The following is a 22,117-nucleotide window of genomic DNA, read 5'->3' as shown; positions in this document are numbered from 1 at the left end:
CATCTCTCCTTTCTCTTCCCCTCTCTTCTCTCTGTAGCAGGTGTTTGTCCCAGAGAGCCGGCCCACTCCCAAAAATGATGTGGGGATCCGGTTCAACGTCAAACACAGACCCTTCCCTGAAGAAGTGGACAAAATTCCATTTGTGAAAGCGGACCTAAGCATTCCAGACCTGCACGATATTGTCGATGAGGAGGTAGGTTAGCTTCAGTTGTCCGTCCATGTTAGAATAATCGTCTCCATTGCCCTAATGAGGATTGTATTGCAGAGTAGAGGTAGTGTTCTCATCAGCCAGGGTCTGTGTTTACAAAGTGCCTCAAAACAGGTATCTAGGATCTGGTCCCCCTGTTATTAATGAATAAATAAAAAATGGATCCAAGGTCAGCTTAAGGAATATGGCCCAGATGGGGCACTTTGTACAACTAGCATATAAATGATAAACAAAATGTAGTCTGACTTTAGACTGTTATTCTCCGTGAACTCCTCCACGTCAATGAATAGGTGTCTATCTGAAAATGCTTTGTGGAATGCAGTGTTTCTCAACTGACAAGCCGAACTCTTCGTAATACTTACAACGCTGAAGGACCGTGATCTGGGCGGGAGTTGTCCTCACACAAACGGGACATGTTTCACTAATACATAAAATTCATGCTGGGAAAGAAAGGTTTTGATGTTAGTTGTTTATGTTTGGGGGCTAGGGATTGGGTGTGCACTGTATTGGTTTTATGAGGGTTTTGTGAAGATTTGTTCATGTTAGGTGTGTGGGTGTTTCAGGGGTGGTTTTGATGAGGGGATTGGGTGTGTGGTTTGATGTGATTGGGTGTATGTAATTATGCATGGGACTCGCTAGCACAACTCAAATGCCTTATTTGTCCTGGGAGTGATCTTGTATGGCCTTCAACCATGACTACTACTATTTTATTTTTTACCCCTTTTTCTCCCCAATTTCGTGGTATCAAATTGTTTAGTAGCTACTATCTTGTCTCATCGCTACAACTCCCGTACGGGCTCGGGAGAGACGACGGTCGAAAGCCATGCGTCCTCCAAAACCCAACCAAGCCGCACTGCTTCTTAACACAGCACCATCCAACCCGGAAGCCAGCCGTACCAATGTGTCGGAGGAAACACCATGCACCTGGCGACCTGGTTAGCGTGCACTGCGCCCGGCCCGCCATAGGAGTCGCTAGTGCGCGATAAGACAAGGATATCCCTACCGGCCAAACCCTCCCTAACCCGGACGACGCTAAGCCAATTGTGCGTCGCCCCATGGACCTCCCGGTCGCGGCCGGCTGCGACAGAGCCTGGGCGCGTCCCCACAGTCTCTGGTGGCACAGCTAGTACTGCAATGCAGTGCCCTAGACCACTGCGCCACCCGGGAGGCCCTCTACTAATACTATTTTCTACTGCTACAATTAAGTTCTTGTTCAGAATGAACTACACCACAGGATCCCACTCCAGGCAGATGTCATTTGACACAGATCTTGGATCTCCTAACCACCATTTTGAGAGGAAACACATAAACAAAACTGACCTTCTCAAATGTCAATAGGCAACATCATCCTGCCCCCTCTCTCTCTCTTTCTGCCCTCTCTCTCTTTGCTTCTCAGCTGGAGATGCAGCACAACAAGCTGTGTGGTGTGATGGCCAAGCAGACTGAGTATGAAACAACACTGGAGCACAGCAGCGAGGAGCGCTGGTGCAACAAGAGCTTCCCAGACCCGCTGACGGACTGCAAGCCCCCACCGCCCTCTCAAGAGTTCCAGACCGCCCGCCTTTTCCTGTCGCACTTTGGCTTCCTGTCGCTGGAGGCTCTCAAGGTACTGTGGGAATAGAAGGAAGGGGGGAGTGAGGGGTAGGAAAGGAGGGGGAGGAGGGGAACAGGGAAACAGGGAGAGGGGGAAGAGTGGAGGAGAACAAGGTGAGAGAGGGAAGAGTCGAGGGAAACGAGGCGGGAGAGGGGAGGGAGGGGTGGAGGGGAACAAGGTAAGGGAGGGGTATGAGGAGGGGGATATGGAGGGGAGGGGAGGGGAGAGGAGTGGAGTGGAGAGGGGGGAGAGAAGGAAAGGAGAGGGAGGAGTGGAGGGGAACAAGTCAAGGAAGGGGAGAGGAAAGAATGGGTCGGTTTTGAAGGGGTTGAAACAGAAAAGGTACGTGACATGCATGTAGTGGAACCTTTCGCTTTCACCTATCCAATCCTGTTAGATCAGTGACTACTTCAAGGATCCTTGAAAGTATTAGCAGGAAAGCATGCAATCAACCCTGCAAGATGTAATTAAGTTGAAACCCTGTATAGATCATTTGATGACATAGGTTATCATATGGTAGCAAAATATAGTCAAACTAATAGCGCAGTTAAACTGGCCCTTAAATCTGCTGATTTAAACCAGCCAATCACATTTAACTTTGTTTCCTGCCCTCCAGGAGCCCGGCAACAGTCGCCTACCTCCCCACCTGATTGCACTGGACTCTGGGTTGCCTGGCTTCTTTGATGACATGAGCTACCTGGACCTGCTGCCCTGCCGACCCTGTGACACAGTCTTCCTCTTCTACATGAAGGCTGGCCAGAAGAGCAGCCAGGAGGTGACTGGTCAACGTGGTTAAAGGGGAGGGCAATCAACGGGGTTAAAGGGGAGTTACTATCTGAATTTATCACTGATATTACCCAGAATGCAAAATGCTCCCAAATATATAATTTATTATCTGTTGGTTTTGCCAAGTGTGTAGAAATTTGAATATGTCAAGATGGGGGGGGGGGTCTGTCTGCTGAGTTGGTCGTTTTTGTAAAGTGATTTTAAAAAATCTGTCGGAGAATACACTTTTTAAAAAAGTTAAAAATAGTTTTGGACCCTGTAAAATCATTTATAGACAAGACTTGACCATTCATTTCCATTTCTGTCTGTCTCTATCACTCTGTCCCATACCAGATCCTGAGGAACGTGGAGTCTAGCTCCAACGTGCAGCACCACTTCCTGGAGTTCCTGCTGTCGCTGGGCTGGCCCGTGGAGGTGGGGCAGCACCCGGGCTGGACAGGCAGTGTCTACACCAGCTGGTCCATCAACAAGAACAACAACAACAACAATAATGTAGACGGCAACCCACCAGGTGGGAGGTAGACCCCACCCAACCAGCCCTACCGCCAAGGGCTTCTATACTTTTTTCACATTTACGTGCCAAATCATTAATATATATTTTTTTTTCTATTTAAATTATTATGATTTTTTTTACAGTAGTAAGGAAGTTGTTCTCTGTCCCCACAGATGACATGGTCACCCTGGGAGACACGGGTGGGGGCGTGTTCAATGGAGAGAAGCGGGTGCTGTACTATGCAGACGCCTTGACCGAAATTGCCTTCGTCGTTCCCTCGCTCACAGAGTCCACCGGTGGGCCTCATCCCTCTCCCATCTTCACTTCTCATTACTTTTCTCTCACTCCTCATCCCAGTTTCCAATCCTCCTGTCTTATTTTCTCTACAGTACATTCTTCATCTCTCTTTTTAAGCCTTCACTTTTTCTATTCTCTCCTCATCTTTCTCTTTGTTTCTCATGGATCCCAAAGCCGCTGTTCTCCGTAAGGAAATCCCCACTGTGTGTCTTTATGGATTTGTTCTACAAATCTTTCTTTTCTAGAGCGTTGTAATTATATTAGATAGTGTTGTGGAGCGTTGTAATTGTATTAGGTAGCCATTAAGCAGGGTGGTATTCATTAGGTAGCCATTAAGCAGGGTGGTATTCATTAGGTAGCCATTAAGCAGGGTGGTATTCATTAGGTAGCCATTAAGCAGGGTGGTATTCATTAGGTAGCCATTAAGCAGGGTGGTATTCATTAGGTAGCCATTAAGCAGGGTGGTATTCATTAGGTAGCCATTAAGCAGGGTGGTATTCATTAGGTAGCCATTAAGCAGGGTGGTATTCATTAGGTAGCCATTAAGCAGGGTGGTATTCATTAGGCACTTTACAGAGAGAACATACTAATACACAGAGGGACTACCTGAACCTGTCTAATAAGAAACGCTATGGAACTGGCATTACATAGGGCAGGGTGGGCATCATCTTGTCTCGAGGCGGGCCACATCGTGATTTCAAAATTCAGCAGAGTGCTGTACAGTTTACTTTTAGGACCGATTTGTTTGTCAAATGCAATTTGCAGGCCAGAAAAGGGGCAGTTATATGAAAAAGTATAGGTTATTTTATCATTTCTACTAGTTATAGATGTTGAGGAGTGACCTGGAGTGGGTGCAGTTTGGGATGCAGACTTGTCTTTGTGTTTCTGTAGCGGAGTCGTCAGAGAACAGTTTCCCTACGGGAGAGCCAGACTCTCAGATGGACCTGCTGCCCAGCCTGCTGAAACAGTCCAACCTCACACTGGACCTCTTCCCCAACCACTCTGACAACGTGGCCCCTGGGCAGAGGGTAAGACACACCGCAGACTATTATAGCACTTCAACATCGTTAGCGCTCTCTCCAGCACCATACCACTGTCTACATGTGAACAGTATACTAGTATTATTTTCCTCAGACCGACCGACCTGATCAGTGACCTAAACCCAAATCCTACCCCGGGGATTTTCAATTCATGTCTGGAGGGCTAAAGCACTTCTGGTTTTCATTCTTGCCTTCAGGGACTCGATACTTACATGGCTGTGGTTAGGGAATGGTGATCGCTATGCAAAGGTTTAAATACAACTGTGTTGAGGCCTTAAAGCTGCTTTAAGGAGGAATTTAGCCTGTCGTTTTCTTTGTTCTAGCTTGTTCACGTGATTTCCACTATTGTCTGTCCCTTAGAGTCCCACGGTGAAGTCTAAGAAGATGCCTCCTGGCAGGACCATCCCTCCAATGGGCCCCGAGACCAAAGTACTGGTGGTCTGGGTGGAGCGCTACGACGATATCGGTAGGCTACCTTCCTGCTGCTTCACGCTGAAACTGGCCTCTTTTGGCTGCCATTTTGGTTCTCTATGAAATCCAGCGGAACTCAAGTCTTATCTAGTCATGAGATATTTGTACTATTATTAGAAACAGTGTATCAGATCTGTAGAAACTACAGACCTGTCCTTACAGACATTTTAACTACAGACATGTCCTTACAGACATTTTAACTACAGACATGTCCTTACGGACATTTTACTATCAGATACAACTCTTAACGAATTGTTAAATGTTTATTTTTCTGGAGGAATGTCTTCATATTTCTGAAATGACTGATTTCACTGCACCTTGATAAATTGTGTGCAACGAGAAGTTTGAACTGCCATGTATGTCGAATTCATGTGTTGTAGACAACTTTCCTCTGGCTGACCTGCTGGTAGAGACGAGCACTGGAGTGGAGACCACGGCCAACAGTAGCACATCCACAAGGTTACTGCACTGCCGACTCCCTATCCATCACTAGTCAACACTGACAGCCTGTCTCAAATCACTCTCTATCCATCACTAGTCAACACTGACAGCCTGTCTCAAAGCACTCCCTATCCATCACTAGTCAACACTGACAGCCTGTCTCAAAGCACTCCCTATCCATCACTAGTCAACACTGACAGCCTGTCTCAAAGCACTCCCTATCCATCACTAGTCAACACTGGCAGCCTGTCTCAAAGCACTCCCTATCCATCACTAGTCAACACTGGCAGCCTGTCTCAAAGCACTCCCTATCCATCACTAGTCAACACTGACAGCCTGTCTCAAAGCACTCCCTATCCATCATTAGTCAACACTGACAGCCTGTCTCAAATCACTCCCTATCCATCAATACTAATACATAATAAAACATGAAACTTTTAAATGGAGATTCTCCTCTAAGCATGCATTTTAGTCAAGGCGTCTGGAAACTGGACCTAATGGTTCAATATAAATGGGTGATTAAACCCTCAAAAGAGCAAGCAAAGGCGATAATGACAAGGATAAACTCCTAGAAAAGAGTTCAATAGACCTCCTAAAGGAGCTCTTTCCTCTTCTGACTTGCCAGGTAGAAGCTCAGAGTATGCCACCGCCAAGACCAGACAGTTGTCCTTTACTACAGTCATATATACACTGCTCAAAAAAATAATGGGAACAATTAAACAGCACAATATAACTCCAAGTCAATCACACTTCTGTGAAATCAAACTGTCCACTTAGGAAGCAACACTGATTGACAATAAATTTCACATGCTGTTGTGCGAATGGAATAGACAACAGGTGGAAATTATAGGCAATTAGCAAGACACCCCCAATAAAGGAGTGGTTCTGCAGGTGGTGACCACAGACCACTTCTCAGTTCCTATGCTTCCTGGCTGATGTTTTGGTCACTTTTGAATGCTGGCGGTGCTTTCACTCTAGTGGTAGCATGAGATGGAGTCTACAACCCACACAAGTGGCTCAGGTAGTGCAGCTCATCCAGGATGGCACATCAATGCGAGCTGTGACAAGAAGGTTTGCTGTGTCTGTCAGCGTAGTGTCCAGAGCATGGAGGCGCTACCAGGAGACCGGCCAGTACATCAGAAGACGTGGAGGAGGCCGTAGGAGGAGACCATCCGCCACCTCATCAGGAGCATGCCCAGGCGTTGTAGGGAGGTCATACAGGCACGTGGAGGCCACACACACTACTGAGCCTCATTTTGACTTGTTTTAAGGACATTACATCAAAGTTGGATCAGCCTGTAGTGTGGTTTTAAAATTAAATTTGGGGGTGACTCCAAATCCAGACCTCCATGGGTTGATAAATTTGATTTCCATTGATAATTCTTTTGCGATTTTGTTGTCAGCACATTCAACTATGTAAAGAAAAAATAATATTTCATTCAGGATGTGTTATTTTAGTGTTCCCTTTATTTTTTTGAGCAGTGTGTGTATATGTATATGTCTCACTTGAGCCCGCAAGATCAGTGTGGCTCGAGGGTAAAGTACACTCTGAGTTTATTTATTTGGACGGTGAAGCTAAAACTTTACATTTGGCTCTATACTCCAGCATTTTGGATTTGAGATCAAATGTTTTCTATAATGCGACAGTACAGAATCTGACCTTCAGTTCAAGGGTATTTTCAAACATATATCTGTTTTACTTTTTTAGAAACTAAGCACTATGGATTTAGTCCCCCCCCCATGTGTCATAAGTATTTGGACAAATCCACTTATAGTGTATTAAAGTAGTCAAAGGTTTAGTATTTGGTCCCATATTCATAGCATGCAATGACTACATCAAGCTTATGACCCTACATATTTGTTTGCTGCATTTTATTGGTCACATACACATATTTAGCAGATGTTATTGGTCACATACACATATTTAGCAGATGTTATTGGTCACATACACATATTTAGCAGATGTTATTGGTCACATGCACATATTTAGCAGATGTTATTGGTCACATACACATATTTAGCAGATGTTATTGCGGGTGTAGTGAAGTGCTTGTGTTCCTAGCTCCAACAGTGCAGTAATATCTAACCATTCACAACAACACACACAAATCTAAAAGTAAAAGATTGGAATTAAGAAATATGTAAACTAAATTACTGTAGAATAGAATACATGAGATGAGTAAAGCAGTATGTAAACATTATTAAAGTGGCCAGTTAGTCTATGTATATAGGGCAGAAACCTCTCAGGTGCAGGGTTGAGTAACCGTGTAGTAGCTGGCTTGTGATGGCTATTTAACAGTCTGATGGCCTTGACATAGAAGTCGGTGATCCCCAGTGATGCGTTGGGCAGACTGCACCACCCTCTGGAGAGCCCTACGATTGTAGGCGGTGCAGTTGCCGTACCAGGCGGTGATACAGCCTGACATGATGCTCTCAATTGTGCATCTGTCAAATTTGTGAGGGTCTTAGGGTCCAAGCCGAGTTTCTTCAGCCTCCTGAGGTTGAAGAGATGCTGTTGCGCCTTCTTCACCACACTGTCTGTGTGGTTGGACCATTTCAGATTGTCAGTGATGTATACACAGAGGAACTTGAAGCTTTCCACCTTCTCCACTGTGGGTTCGTCTATGTGGATAGGGGAGTGCTGTGCTCCCTCTGCTGTTTGCTGTTTCCTGAAGTCCACGATCAGCTGCTTCGTGTTGTTGAGGGTGAGGTTATTTTCCTCACCACCTCCCTGTAGGCTGTCTCGTACTTGTTGGTAATCAAGCCTACTACTTTCGTGTCTTCTGCAAACGTGATGATTGAGTTGGAGGTGTGCTTGACCACGCAGTCATGGGAGTACAGGAGGTGGCTGAGCACACACCCTTGTGGTGCCTGGGGGTCGGCCCGTCACGAAGTCCAGGACCCAGTTGCTGCACAGGGCGGGGTTCAGACCCAGGGCTCCAAGCTTAATGATGAGCTTGGAGGGTACTATGGTGTTGATAGTCAATTAACAGCATTCTTACGTAGGAATTTCTCTTGTCCAGATGGGATAGGGCAGAGTGCAGTGCGATGGAGATTGCATCGTCTGTGGATCCATTAGGGTTCTAGGGTGTCAGGTAAGGTAGAGGTGATATGATCCTTGACTAGTCTCTCAAAGCACTTCAAGATGACAGAAGTGAGTGCTATGGGGCGATAGTCATTTAGTTCAGTTACCTTGTGCTTTCTTGGGTACAGGAACAATGGTGGACATCTTGAAGTGGGGACAGCAGACTGAGATACAGAGAGATTGAATATATCCGTAAACACTCCAGCCAGCTGGTCTGCGCATGCTCTGAGGACACGGCTAGGGATGCTGTCTCGGCTGGCAGCCTTGTCTGGGAGCAAGATGTTGGTGTCCGCGACGTGGCTGGTTTCCCTTTGTAATTCGTGATTGTCTGTAGACCCTGCCACACACGTCTCGTGTCTGAGCTATTGAATTGTGACTCCACATTGTCTCTATACTGACATTTTGCCTGTTTGATCGCCTTACAGAGGGAATAACTACATTGTTTGCATTCGAACATATAACCAGTCACCTTGCCATGGTTAAATACGATGGTTTGCTCTTTCAGTTTTGTGTGAATGCTGCCATCTATCCACCGTTTGTGGTTTGGGCAGGTTTTAAAAGTCAGTGGGAACAACATCCCCTATACACTTCCTGATGAACTCAATCACCGTGTCCATGTATACGTCAATGTTATTCCTAGAGGCTACCTGGAACATATCCCAGTCCGCGGGATCAAAACAATCTTGAAGCATGGTTTCCGATTGGTCAGACCAGCGTTGAATAGACCTTAGCACGGGTACTTCTTGTTTGTTTCTGCCTATAGGAAGAGAGTAGCAAAATGGAATCGTGATCTGATTTGCCGACAGGAGGGCGCGGGAGGTCCTTGTGGGCATTTCGGGAGTAGCGGTGGTCAAGTATTTTACCAGAACGAGTGCTGCAGTCAATGTGTTGATAGAACTTCGGTTGCGTTTTCCTCAAATTTTCTTTGTTAAAATCCCCAGCTACAATAAATGCGGCCTCATGATATGTGATTTGAGTGAAGTTCCTTGAGGGCTGTCGTGGTATCGGCTTGAAGGGAATATACACGGCTGTGACTATAACCTAAGACATTTCTCTTGGGAGGTAATACGGTCGGTATTCTAGGTCAGGTGAACAATGGCACTTTTGTTTCTGTATGTTATCACAATCAACTGGTTAATCATGAAACATACACCCCCGCCTTTCATCTTTCCGGAGAGTTCTGTATTCCTGTCTGTGCGATGTACTGAGAACCCAGCTGGCTGTATGGACAGGGACAGTATATCTCGAAAGAGCCATGATTATGTGAAACAGAAGATGTTACAGTCCCTGATGTTTCTCTGGAAGGAGATACTCGCCCTGAGCTAGTCTACTTTATTGTCCGGAGAGTGAATATACTCAGAAGTGGCGAATGGTGTGCACGCCTCCTGAGTCGGATATACCTCCGTTCAATTTCCCTGGGGGGGTACGAACAAAGGATCCAATTTGGGAAAGTTGTATTCCTGGTCGTATGGCTGGTGAGTTACCGCCGCTCTGATATCCAAAAGTTATTTCCGGCTGTATGATTATCCGTGATGTTCATTTAGCTGAGGAGACAAAGCAGTGTAGGTCAGTGGCCTGGACTAGGTCTTGCCAGGGCAGCATATAGAACAGAATACAGGAGCAAGGCAATGCACGGTTGAACTAGGGACAGTACAGGAACAAAGCCAGGCCAGCTGGATGGTAGCTGACCTCCATAAAGCAGACTGGTAAGAGGTGCTCATAGCTCCTCTGCAGCGGAGACAGCGTATCATATCTGCTCTGTTCTACTTCCACCTTTCTGCTCTCCCTCTTCCTATCTGCCTCTCTCTCTATGCATGTCCAACCCTCCCCTCCTCCTTTCAGGCCCACGTCATCAGGTCAGGATGTGCAGGTGATCTTCATCCACCCTCTGAGGACTGGCCTGTTCCGGATCCGCCTGCACGGGGCCCTGGGCAAGTTCAGCATGGTCGTCCCCCTGGTGGACGGCATGGTGGTCAGCAGAAGGTCACTAGGTGAGAAAAAGTGTGGGAGTGATGGTGTGTGTGTGTGTGTGTGTGTGTGTGTGTGTGTGTGTGTGTTAGCCATCAGTGACGAGTGGCACTGTGTGTCTCTCTTCTTCACACCTGCCAAATGTGTGTGTGAGTCACTTGAGCTAGCTCCAAAGTGCTGAGCCATTGGTCCTCTCTTTCTCCTCTAAGGGTTCCTGGTGAGACAGACGGTGATCAACGCATGCCGGCGGAAGCGACTGGAGAGTGACTCGTACAACCCGCCGCACGTGCGTCGGAAACAGAAGATCGCTGAGGTGGTGAACCGCTACCGCAACAAGCAGCTGGAGCCCGAGTTCTACACCTCTCTCTTCCAGGAGGTAGAGGAGCGCAGCCTCAACCGGTGAACTTTCACCTCACTCCCCCACACAGACTGACATAAGGACTGCAAAGATTCTATATAACAAATGTTTTTTTGTTTGTTATGTATACTATGAGCAAGTTGCGATTGAACTTGAGGTCAATAATTTATTTCTATGCTGACTCACCGTAGCCACGGCACCCGACCATCTTAGTTTTTCCCGCCCCGTGCCACAACACTGCTTATTTGCCACTTACTGTATTTCTGTCTAGACTTCACAGGAGGTTGGTGGCACCTTAATTGGGGAGGACGGGCTCGTGGTAATGACTGGAGCGGAATGGCTGGAATGGTATCAAAATGATCAAACACATGGTTTCCATGGTTTCCAGGTGTTTGAAGCCATTCCATTTGCACCGTTTCAGCCATTATTGTGAGCCGTCCTCCCCTCAGCAGCCTCCACTGCTAGACTCATGACAAATTGTAGGACTCTTTGATGGGTTGTGGTTGGGGCACTCACCTCACCTGGCTGCGAGGCTTCAGACTGTCAGCAGAGGGAACATACTCAGTGACTTTAGACTTGTGACGTGGCAAAGAGATTGCCGTCGGCACTCAAAATGGCTTCCACTCTGGCTGTTACCAGTTCCCACAGCCATATCACTGTGGTTTTTGAAGTCCATTTCTTCTGTTTGCTTTTCTATGAAACGCATTGGTCTTTGCATTTTACCATATCTAACGTCGTGTTTGTTGTTATGTTGGTCTGAAGCGAAATAGACCGGTCAAAACATCAGAAAAATTTACTTTTATCTCAAAAAAAGGACATTACATTTTTTATTTACAGAACTCAAATCTCACTTCAGTCAATGGTCATTTTTGACTTACCTAGTGACTTAGTTTTCTCTTCCCACATACACACTTGTGGCAGTTAGCGAGAGAGTGTGGAAATGTACTTTTACTTAAAATCTCAGGTAGATTGAGCCTTTTTATACTCATCGGCATCTGGGTTGTGTTCATAAGCTACAAAACAGCGAACTAAACGAACTGAATGAAAAGGGAGGGTCACCAGAACTTCCAATCAGTCCAATGAGAAACGTTTGTTTTGTTTTCCGTTGTACAGTGTTTTGCTACGATGTGCCCTAATGAATGCGACCGTGGTCCTTGTACTCAATGCACTCCCAACCAACTGACCTCGTTTTAGGCATTATTCACTTTTAAACCTGTGTCATTTCACATTCACTGCATCTGATGGTAGAATTCAGGATATATATATATATTTTGGTTTGTATAAAAAAACATTCACTTGGTTTGTTTCTTTCCATATCAAATTAAAAATATGTGAAAAATACATTTTGATTGGTGATATTAAGGGTGAGTTTCACTTTGATAGTCACAGTTGGAAAAATGATCGTCTTTGGTGATTTAAAAAATGATTTGTCATGAGTACTGTGTTTAACATCCCATTCCAGATGTGACATCACAGACTAGAGAACCTGATGCATACCGCCATGTTGTGTCCATAATCTTTTTGTTTTATGTCCCGCCTAAAACCAAATTCAGAGCATTAAATCACTAGTGTGTTGTGGCAGAGGTTGTACTTCTCTCTTTTTTTTTTCACCAATTAGTGTCTTTATTTGTGCTTGATTTTATTCCAGACAACGTAACAGGGCTGAAACACAGTTTTATGTAGCCATTTAAAAAATGATCTATTAAGGGTTGGATGGCTACTACTGGCGTCCTGTTCATACCCCCCGTGTATGTAACTGGGTCTGTCTAAAACACAGATTTTATACGTTATTATTATATATTTTTTACAATATGGAAAATAATCCGTTTTGCATGATATTTGCCGTGGTGATCCACCCGAGCCATTTATATTTTCAGGAAATAAGGTTTCCTCCACTTTCGTTCCATAGATTGCTAATTTTGTGTTTAATTTTGGAATCATTTCCATTTTCTTGACTGTTAAGGAAAAGATGAATTGTACTAAACTATTGAAACGTTACTGTATCTGGGGAAGCTAAAGGCTCACTTGAGTTATTTATATTTCTCCAGAATAATATTACTGTCATTTCCGGTTACTTGCTTATTGGCAATTGACAAGTCCTGTGTTTGAGGATCAATAATGCAGTAAAATGTTAGTCTGGTCCCAGATCTGTTTGTGCTGTATAGCCAACTCCTAGGGTTGTTAGCAACTTCAAGAGTTTGCTTTCCAGCACAACCTGATCTGTGACCAGGCCAGTAAAATGTCACTTCAGGCATGACTTTTGCTGTCCATTTACTAGTGTTAACTGTTTTGAATATGGAATGTCTAACCTATTGCTGATTTTTCAAATGGCCTCAATGAATTTAAATTCTCAATTGAATTGATACTCTAGCCTGCCATTGTGCTCTGCAAATATTCTACAATCTCGATGGTGCCACGGGAATTGAATTCGATTTTTATCCCGTTCCTCAGAAACCACTCATTTATTCTGTAAATGTTGAAGGTATCAACTTGTATGAAGTTGGAAGATGTGTACATACTGAGGGTGTGAAAGTATATTTTGTTCATCTGTCCCTCCGTTAGGAAAGGCACAATATCTGCTTGTTTGTATTGGTCTTACTATATGCGTGTCGAAAACAAACTCATTGGATATTGAATGTAACCCAATGTAACGAATAAAGATTTTGATTCACTTATTGCCATGTTTATGCTGTGTGGTTCTCTTACACAATTAGGTGCAGTTAAAACTGTCCGTTTCTGACACTTATGTAAGAAGTGTAAATAATCTGAACTTTCGATGCGCTGAAACACAGACAATGATGAATGCATATGATTTCATATGTCTCTGTGTGACCTCATTCTGAGAATGGACCGATCATCCTTAAACAAAAGTTTTACCTTTCTAAGACTAATTATTGTGTTTGACCTGAACTGACACACCATGACTGGTAGTCGAGGGGGGGGGCAAGTGTGTGGCATTCGTACAAATGTGTACAGTGGGGCAAAAAAGTATTTAGTCAGCCACCAATTGTGCAAGTTCTCCTACTTAAAAAGATGAGAGAGGACTGTAATTTATCATAGGTACACTTCAACTATACAAGACAAAATGAGGGGGAAAAATCCAGAAAATCACATTGTAAGATTATTTATGAATTTATTTGCAAATTATGTTGGAAAATAAGTATTTGGTCAATAAAAGTTTCTCAATACTTTGTTATATACCCTTTGTTGGCAATGACAGAAGTCAAACATTTTCTGTAAGTCTTCACAAGGTTTTCACACACTGTTGCTGGTATTTTGGCCCATTCCTCCATGCAGATCTCCTCTAGAGCAGTGATGTTTTGGGGCTGTTGCTGGGCAATAGACTTTCAACTCCCTCCAAAGATTTTCTATGGGGTTGAGATCTGGAGACTGGCTAGGCCACTCCAGGACCTTGAAATGCTTCTTACGAAGCCACTCCTTCGTTGCCCGGGCGCTGTGTTTGGGATCATTGTCATGCTGAAAGACCCAGCCACGTTTCATCTTCAATTTCCTTGCTGATGGAAGGAGGTTTTCACTCAAAATCTCACGATACATGGCCCCATTCATTCTTTCCTTTACACGGATCAGTCGTCCTGGTCCCTTTGCAGAAAAACAGCCCCAAAGCATGATGTTTCCACCCCCATGCTTCACAGTATGTATGGTGTTCTTTGGATGCAACTCAGCATTCTTTGTCCTCCAAACACGACGAGTTGAGTTTTTACCAAAAAGTTCTATTTTGGTTTCATCTGACCATATGACAGTCTCCCAATCTTCTTCTGGATCATCCAAATGCTCTCTAGCAAACTTCAGACGGGCCTGGACATGTACTGGCTTAAGCTGGGGGACACGTCTGGCACTGCAGGATTTGAGTCCCTGGCGGCGTAGTGTGTTACTGATGGTAGGCTTTATTACTTTGGTCCCAGCTCTCTGCAGGTCATTCACTAGGTCACCCCGTGTGGTTCTGGGATTTTTGCTCACCGTTATTGTGATCATTTTGACCCCACGGGGTGAGATCTTGCGTGGAGCCCCAGATCGAGGGAGATTATCAGTGATCTTGTATGTCTTCCATTTCCTAATAATTGCTCCCACAGTTGATTTCTTGAAACCAAGCTGCTTACCTATTGCAGATTCAGTCTTCCCAGCCTGGTGCAGGTCTACAATTTTGTTTCTGGTGTCCTTTGACAGCTCTTTGGTCTTGGCCATAGTGGAGTTTGGAGTGTGACTTTTGAGGTTGTGGACAGGTGTCTTTTATACTGAGAAGTTCAAACAGGTGCCATTAATACAGGTAACGAGTGGAGGACAGAGGAGCCTCTTAAAGAAGAAGTTACATGTCTGTAAGAGCCAGAAATCGTGCTTGTTTGTAGGTGACCAAATACTTATTTTCCACCATAATTTGCAAATAAGTTCATTAAAAATCCTACAATGTGCTTTTCTGGATTTTTTTTCTCATTTTGTCTGTCATAGTTGAAGTGTACCTATAATGAAAATTACAGGCCTCATCTTTTTAAGTGGGAGAACTTGCACAATTGGTGGCTGACTAAATACTTTTTTGCCCCACTGTATGTGTGTGTCTTATTAGGCTACATTTGTGAAACTGCTGGATTAGGAATGGCAAGGTCTCACAGAAAAATAAACCCAGCAAAAAAAGAAACGTCCTCTCACTGTCACCTGCTTTTATTTTCAGCACATAAGATTCAACAACTGAGACATAAACTGAACAACTTCCACAGACATGTGACTAACAGAAATGGAATAATGTGTCCCTGAACAAATGGACACAAAAGTAACAGTCAGTATCTGGTGTGGCCACCAGCTGCATTAAGTACTGCAGTGCATCTCATGCTCATGGACTGCACCAGATTTGCCCATTCTTGCTGTGAGATGTTACCCCACTCTTCCACCAAGGTACCTGCAAGTTCTCGGACATTTCTCGGGGGAATGTTCCTTGTCCTCACCCCCCGGATTGAGATCCGGGCTCTTCGCTGGCCATGGCAGAACACTGACATTCCTGTCTTGCAGGAAATCACACACAGAACGAGCAGTATGGCTGGTGGCATTGTCATGCTGGAGGGTCATGTCAGGATGAGCCTGTAGGAAGGGTATCACATGAGGAAGGAGGATGTCTTCCCTGTAACACAGTATTGAGAAGGCCTGCAATGACAACAAGCTCAGTCTGATGATGCTGTGACACACCCCCCCGACCATGACGGACCCTCGACCTCCAAATCGATCCCGCTCCAGAGTACAGGCCTCGGTGTAACGCTCATTCCTTCGACGATAAACACGAATCCGACCATCACCCCTGGTGAGACAAAACCGCGACTCATCAGTGAAGAGAACTTTTGCCAGTCCTGTCTGGTCCAGCGATGGTGGGTTTGTACCCATAGGCGACGCTGTTGCCGGTGATGTCTGGTGAGAACCTTCCTTACAACAGGCCTACAAGCCCTCAGTCCAGCCTCTCTCAGCCTATTGCGGACAGTCTGAGCACTGATGGAAGGATTGTGCGTTCCTGGTATAACTCGGGCAGTTGTTGTTGCCAACCTGTACCTGTCCCGCAGGTGTGATGTTCGGATGTACCAATCCTGTGCAGGTGTTGTTACACGTGGTCTGTCACTGTGAGGACGATCAGTTGTCCATCCTGTCTCCCTGTAGCGTTGTCTTATGTGTCTCACAGAACGGACATTGCAATTTTTTGCCCTGGCTACATCTGCAGTCCTCATGCCTTCTTGCAGCATGCCTAAGGTACGTTCACGCAGATGAGCAGGGACCCCGGGCATCTTTCTTTTGGTGTTTTTCAGAGTCAGTAGAAAGGCCTCTTTAGTGTCCTAAGTTTTCATAACTGTGACCTTAATTGCATACCGTCTATAAGCTGTTTGTGTCTTAATGACCGTTCCACAGGTGCATGTTCATTAATTGTTTGTGGTTCGTTGAACTAGCATGAGAAACAGTGTTTAAAATCTTTACAATAAAGATCTGTGGTTATTTGGATTTTTACCAATTAGAGTGGGCTCCAAAATTACTGGCACCCCTGACTGGCAATGCACAAATAATACTGAAATTAATATAAACAACGTAATTATAGAGAGAAACTCAAAATACCGACATGTGAGAAATACTGTACTTTATTAATGTTTCAATGAAACCCACCAAAATCATACAATTATTTAATACAAAATACATTTCACCAAAATCAAGGTTTCATAATGATTGGCACTCCTCATTTAGCACTTATTCTTACCAGAGGTGGTTGCACTAAGGTTGACATGTTTGAGAAGGTTAAGGAACACATTTGGAGGGATTTTGGACTATTCCTCTATGCAGATCCTTTCAAGATCCTTCACATTCTTGGGTTTTTCGCTTATCAACTGCCCTCTTCAACTGAGCCCACAGGTTTTGGATTGGATTGAGGTCCGGCGACTGAGATGGCCATGGCAGAACATTGATTTTGTTGTCATAGAACAATTTCTGTGTGGATCTTGAGGTATGTTTTGGGTCATTGTCTTGTTGGAAAGTCCACCTACGGCCAAGTCCCAGCCTTCTGGCAGAGGCAACCAGATTGTCAGCCAAAATTGCCTGATACTTGGTGGAATTCATTATGCCATCAATCTTAACCAGTGCCCCTGGACCTCTGGAATTAAAACAGCCCCAAAACATCACTGACCCCCCTCCATATTTCACCGTGGGTATGAGGTGCCTCTCCTTGTATGCATCTCTGTTTCGACGCCAAACATGCCGATGCTGTATCTGACCAAAACGTTCCATTTTGGTCTCATCTGACCAGAGCACCTTCTTCCAATCATAATTTAAATGACGTTTGGCAAACTCCAAGCGCTTGTGTCTGTCTTGGGGTCATTAAGGGATTTCGTTTGGCAACCCTTCCAAAGAGCCTGTGGTTGTGGAGGTGGTGTCTGATGGTGCTTTTTGAAACCTGGTGACCCCAAGACGCCACCAAGGCCTGCAATTCTTTCACAGTGATTCTTGGGGATTTTGTTGCTTCTCTCACCATCCTCCTCCCTATCCTGGGGGGCAAAATGCATTTGCGTCCTCTACCTGTGAGGTTTTTGACTGTTCCATATCTTTTGAATTGTTTAATAATTGCCCTGACAGTGCTCAGTCATATATTCAATCATTTGTGGATCTTCTTGTAGCCATTACCAGATTTATGAAGGTCTACGACCATCTGTCTCTTTTGAACTCCCAGTTCTTTTGTTTTCTTCATGGTGTTGGATGACAAATGGATATTGCATGCGTGTTACCTCATTTTTATACCCTAGTGAAAAAGGAAGTGATGTAATGGCTCAATATAGTTCCTTAAGACTTAGATAAACTTTAATAAGTGGAATTTAATTCATGGTTTAATGTTGGTAGATGTTATTTACAATAATATTTAAGGGTGCCGTTAATTGGGAAACTGATTTGGAAGACATTGTTTTTTAATTAAATCAATAAATGATTTTGTTGGGTTCCATTGAAACATTAATAAAGTACAGTATTTTTCACATGTTGTTATTTTGAGTTTATCTCTATAGTTATATTGTTTATATTTTTTAAAGTATTGTTTGTGCATTGCCAGTCAGGGGTGCCAGTCATTTTGGAGCCCAAGTTTAGATTGGGCAAGATAGTCAGGAACATGGGGAGCAACAGCAAGAGCTGTCCTCTCTCCACCTGGGTAGAGCCCCAGAAGGCCAACAACATTTCATTTGACTCTTTCCAGCCCCTCCACTCAGGCTGCAGGTACAGACAACCTAGAGCCCCTCCCCTCAGGCTGCAGGTACAGACAACCTAGAGCCACTCCCCTCAGGCTGCAGGTACAGACAACCTAGAGCCCCTCCCCTCAGGCTGCAGGTACAGACAACCTAGAGCCCCTCCCCTCAGGCTGCAGGTACAGACAACCTAGAGCCCCTCCCCTCAGGCTGCTGGCACAGACAACCTAAAGCCCCTCCCCTCAGGCTACAGGTACAGACAACCTAGAGCCCCTCCACTCAGGCTGCAGGTACAGACAACCTAGAGCCACTCCCCTCAGGCTACAGGTACAGACAACATAAAGCCCCTCCCCTCAGGCTACAGGTACAGACAACCTAAAGCCCCTCCCCTCAGGCTGCAGGTACAGACAACCTAGAGCCCCCCTCAGGCTGCAGGTACAGACAACCTAGAGCCCCTCCCCTCAGGCTGCAGGTACAGACAACCTAGAGCCCCTCCCCTCAGGCTACACGTACAGACAACTTAAAGCCCCTCCCCTCAGGCTGCAGGTACAGACAACCTAAAGCCCCTCCCCTCAGGCTGCAGGTACAGACAACCTAGAGCCCCTCCCCTCAGGCTGCATGTACAGACAACCTAGAGCCCCTCCCCTCAGGCTACAGGTACAGACACCCTAGAGCCCCTCCCCTCAGGCTACAGGTACAGACAACCTAAAGCCCCTCCCCTCTGGCTGCTTGTACAGACAACCTAAATCCCCTCCCCTCTGGCTGCTGGTACAGACAACCTAAAGCCCCTCCCCTCCGGCTGCAGGTACAGACAACCTAAATCCCCTCCCCTCTGGCTGCTGGTACAGACAACCTAAAGCCCCTCCCCTATGGCTGCTGGTACAGACAACCTAAAGCCCCTCCCCTCTGGCTGCTGGTACAGACAACCTAAAGCCCCTCCCCTATGGCTGCAGGTACAGACAACCTAAAGCCCCTCCCCTCTGGCTGCTGGTACAGACAACCTAAAGCCCCTCCCCTCTGGCTGCAAGTACAGACAACCTAGAGCCCCTCCCCTCTGGCTGCAGGTACAGACAACCTAGAGCCCCTCCCCTCTGACTGCAGGGACAGACAACCTAAAGCCCCTCCCCTCAGGCTGCTGGTACAGACAACCTAAAGACCAACCCCTCTGGCTGCTGGTACAGACAACCTAAAGCCCCTCCCCTCTGGCTGCTGGTACAGACAACCTAAAGACCCTCCCCTCTGGCTGCTGGTACAGACAACCTAAAGCCACTCCCCTCTGGCTGCTGGTACAGACAACCTAAAGACCCTCGCCAAATGTTGGACTTATGTCACTTTAGTACTTGCATTTTAACATTTTTATAAAAACATTTATTTAACCTTTATTTAATATCTACTAGGCGTTTTGACATTTTTATTTTGAAATTGCACTTACCGAGCCTACTTGCTTGTAAATATCCTTTGCTATTTGTTGTCTTTAAATATGTGATTTAATTTGTATGTTTTATTACTGCTGCTAAATGAATTGCCTCTGAGGATATTATAGTTTTCTGAATCTGTACACCCATCTTCCCAAAGGGATATGCAGGCCCAACTGCTAAGATATGGTCTGTCTCCTGGGGAGTAGGTTATCGTAATTTACGTTCCTCCTCCACCCTCCTACCCCCCACTGTATGCTCCTGCTGAATGTGCTCACCCCTCCATGACGCCTCATTTCTCCTGACCCAGTCAGCCTTGATGGCTCGATACAGCCCCACAATACCTGGCAACCGCAGCAGTGTTGGTGGGGGAGGGTTAATTATCTTGGCAAGGTCTGCAAAGGCCTGGGTCAGTTCCATGCCACACCATCTTAACCCTCTGAAGCACTGCTGTAGCCCCTTACGCTCGATTTCTCAACCCCCAAATCACACCTTTTCTTCTCAATATCAACGATTTACGGGGTGTTTTGGCATATTTTTTCATTGGGAAGGGGGCGAGAGGTGAGAAAATTATAATCAGTATTAACCTTTGTAATATCTTATAATGTTCGTATGATAAAACATCTTATGCAACTCTTTCTTATTTGATGGGATTATAATGAGATGATAATAAAATGGCATAGGTATTTATGACAAGTTTCACAATGCGTTCGACCACAATATTATCTGCACACTGTACATTAAAGGGGCCTACTGTACGTCTTTTTGTGCCAGCATGGTTCATTAAGGCAGAGCTTGTATGCTTATAACTCTCTTTTTTCCTTTACATCTCTGTTTAATTCCGTTAGAAAAACAGAAGTTCAATGGATTTCATGCCTGCCCAATAATCTCTCAGACCCTGTGAGGAAGATCCACTCTGATGTTTTAGTTATCTGAATGAATTACTGTAATAATATGCTCCCTGTTGTGTTCATTATAACAATTATTGTACCATTGCTAGAATATTACAATATCTAACAATGTTCTATTAAAAATTGCAGTGTGAGTCTTTGTTTTTGCTGGAAATAAGACTTTAATACTCAGCTCCTGTTCAAAACAAAGCCATTGAATGTTTATGTTCAACCATTTCTCCTGAATGTATTATAGCTTGACACATGACACACACAGATCACATGCATTCCATTCCAGTGTGAGAATGCCTTTGTTTCTTTACTGTGTAAACAGCCTGTCTATTTCACTCCTTTCTGAGCAGGTGCACCAAGGGAGGATGGAAGGGGCCATGTATCGCGAGATCTTGACCAACAACCTCCTTCTGTAATGGTCGTCGTATGAAGGAGAGGACCAAAGCGCAGCGTGGTAAGTGTTCATCTTGATTTTTAATGAGAAACGTGAACACTGAAACAAAAACAATAAACGACGATGTGAAATAACTCAACCGAAACAGTACCGTGTGGACCAAACACTGACACGGAAAACAAACACCCACAACTCAAAAGTTAAACCAGGCTACCTAAGTATGATTCTCAATCAGGGACAACGATTGACAGCTGCCTCTGATTGAGAACCATATCAGGCCGAAGACAGCAATCCCAAATCATAGAAAAACTAACATAGACAACCCATCCAACTCACGCCCTGACCATACTAAAACAAAAGACAAAACAAAGGAACTAAGGTCAGAACTTGACACCTTCCCTCAGTAAGAGCATTGAAGATGCGTCGTGGCTGGGTCTTCCAGCATGACAACGACCCGAAACACACAGCCAGGGCAACTAAGGAGTGGCTCCGTACAAAGCATCTCAAGGTCCTGGAGTGGCCTAGCCAGTCTCCAGACCTGAACCCAATAGAAAATCTTTGGAGGGAGCTGAAAGTCCATTTTGCCCAGCAAAAGCCCCGAAACCTGAAGGATCTGGAGAAGGTCTGTGTGGAGGAGTGGGCCAAAATCCCTGCTACAGTGTGCAAACCTGGTCAATAACTACAGGGAACGTATGATCTCTGTAATTGCAAACAAAGGTTTCTCTACCAAATATTAAGTTCTGCTTTTCTCACGCATCAAATACTCATGTCATGCAATAAAATGCTAATTCATTACTTAAAAATCATACAATGTGATTTTCTGGAGAAAAAAAATTGATTCCGTCTCTCACAGTTGAAGTGTAGCTATGATTAAAATTACAGACCTCTACATGCTTTGTAAGTAGGAAACACTGCCGATTTTGCAGGTTATCAAATACTTGTTCTCCCCACTGTATACTTGA

At 45.0% G+C, this 22,117-nt stretch overlaps 1 protein-coding gene across 11 annotated transcripts in view; it reads left to right on the top strand.

The window, feature by feature from the left end:
* The window catches only part of LOC112255014 (ral GTPase-activating protein subunit beta-like), a 53,338-nt gene extending 39,920 nt beyond the window's left edge, over positions 1-13,418 (top strand). For 7 of the 11 annotated variants that reach the window (XM_042324801.1, XM_042324805.1, XM_042324804.1 and 4 more), the window contains 10 exons: positions 38-193; positions 1,605-1,814; positions 2,419-2,577; positions 2,922-3,099; positions 3,255-3,377; positions 4,270-4,406; positions 4,779-4,884; positions 5,270-5,348; positions 10,258-10,406; positions 10,593-13,418. In XM_042324801.1, the coding sequence (XP_042180735.1) occupies positions 38-193; positions 1,605-1,814; positions 2,419-2,577; positions 2,922-3,099; positions 3,255-3,377; positions 4,270-4,406; positions 4,779-4,884; positions 5,270-5,348; positions 10,258-10,406; positions 10,593-10,786 (1,491 nt within the window). In that variant the 3' untranslated portion in view covers positions 10,787-13,418. The remainder of the gene's footprint in view (positions 1-37; positions 194-1,604; positions 1,815-2,418; positions 2,578-2,921; positions 3,100-3,254; positions 3,378-4,269; positions 4,407-4,778; positions 4,885-5,269; positions 5,349-10,257; positions 10,407-10,592) is intronic. The other 4 variants (XM_042324798.1, XM_042324808.1, XM_042324806.1 and 1 more) reach the window with 1 other exon arrangement.
* The last annotated feature ends 8,699 nt before the right edge of the window (positions 13,419-22,117 follow it).

This window comes from Oncorhynchus tshawytscha, linkage group LG07, assembly GCF_018296145.1.
Source record: "Oncorhynchus tshawytscha isolate Ot180627B linkage group LG07, Otsh_v2.0, whole genome shotgun sequence".
Classification (NCBI taxonomy): domain Eukaryota; kingdom Metazoa; phylum Chordata; class Actinopteri; order Salmoniformes; family Salmonidae; genus Oncorhynchus; species Oncorhynchus tshawytscha.
Note: the sequence above shows the minus strand (reverse complement) of the source record. Positions and strands in the feature narration are given on the sequence as shown.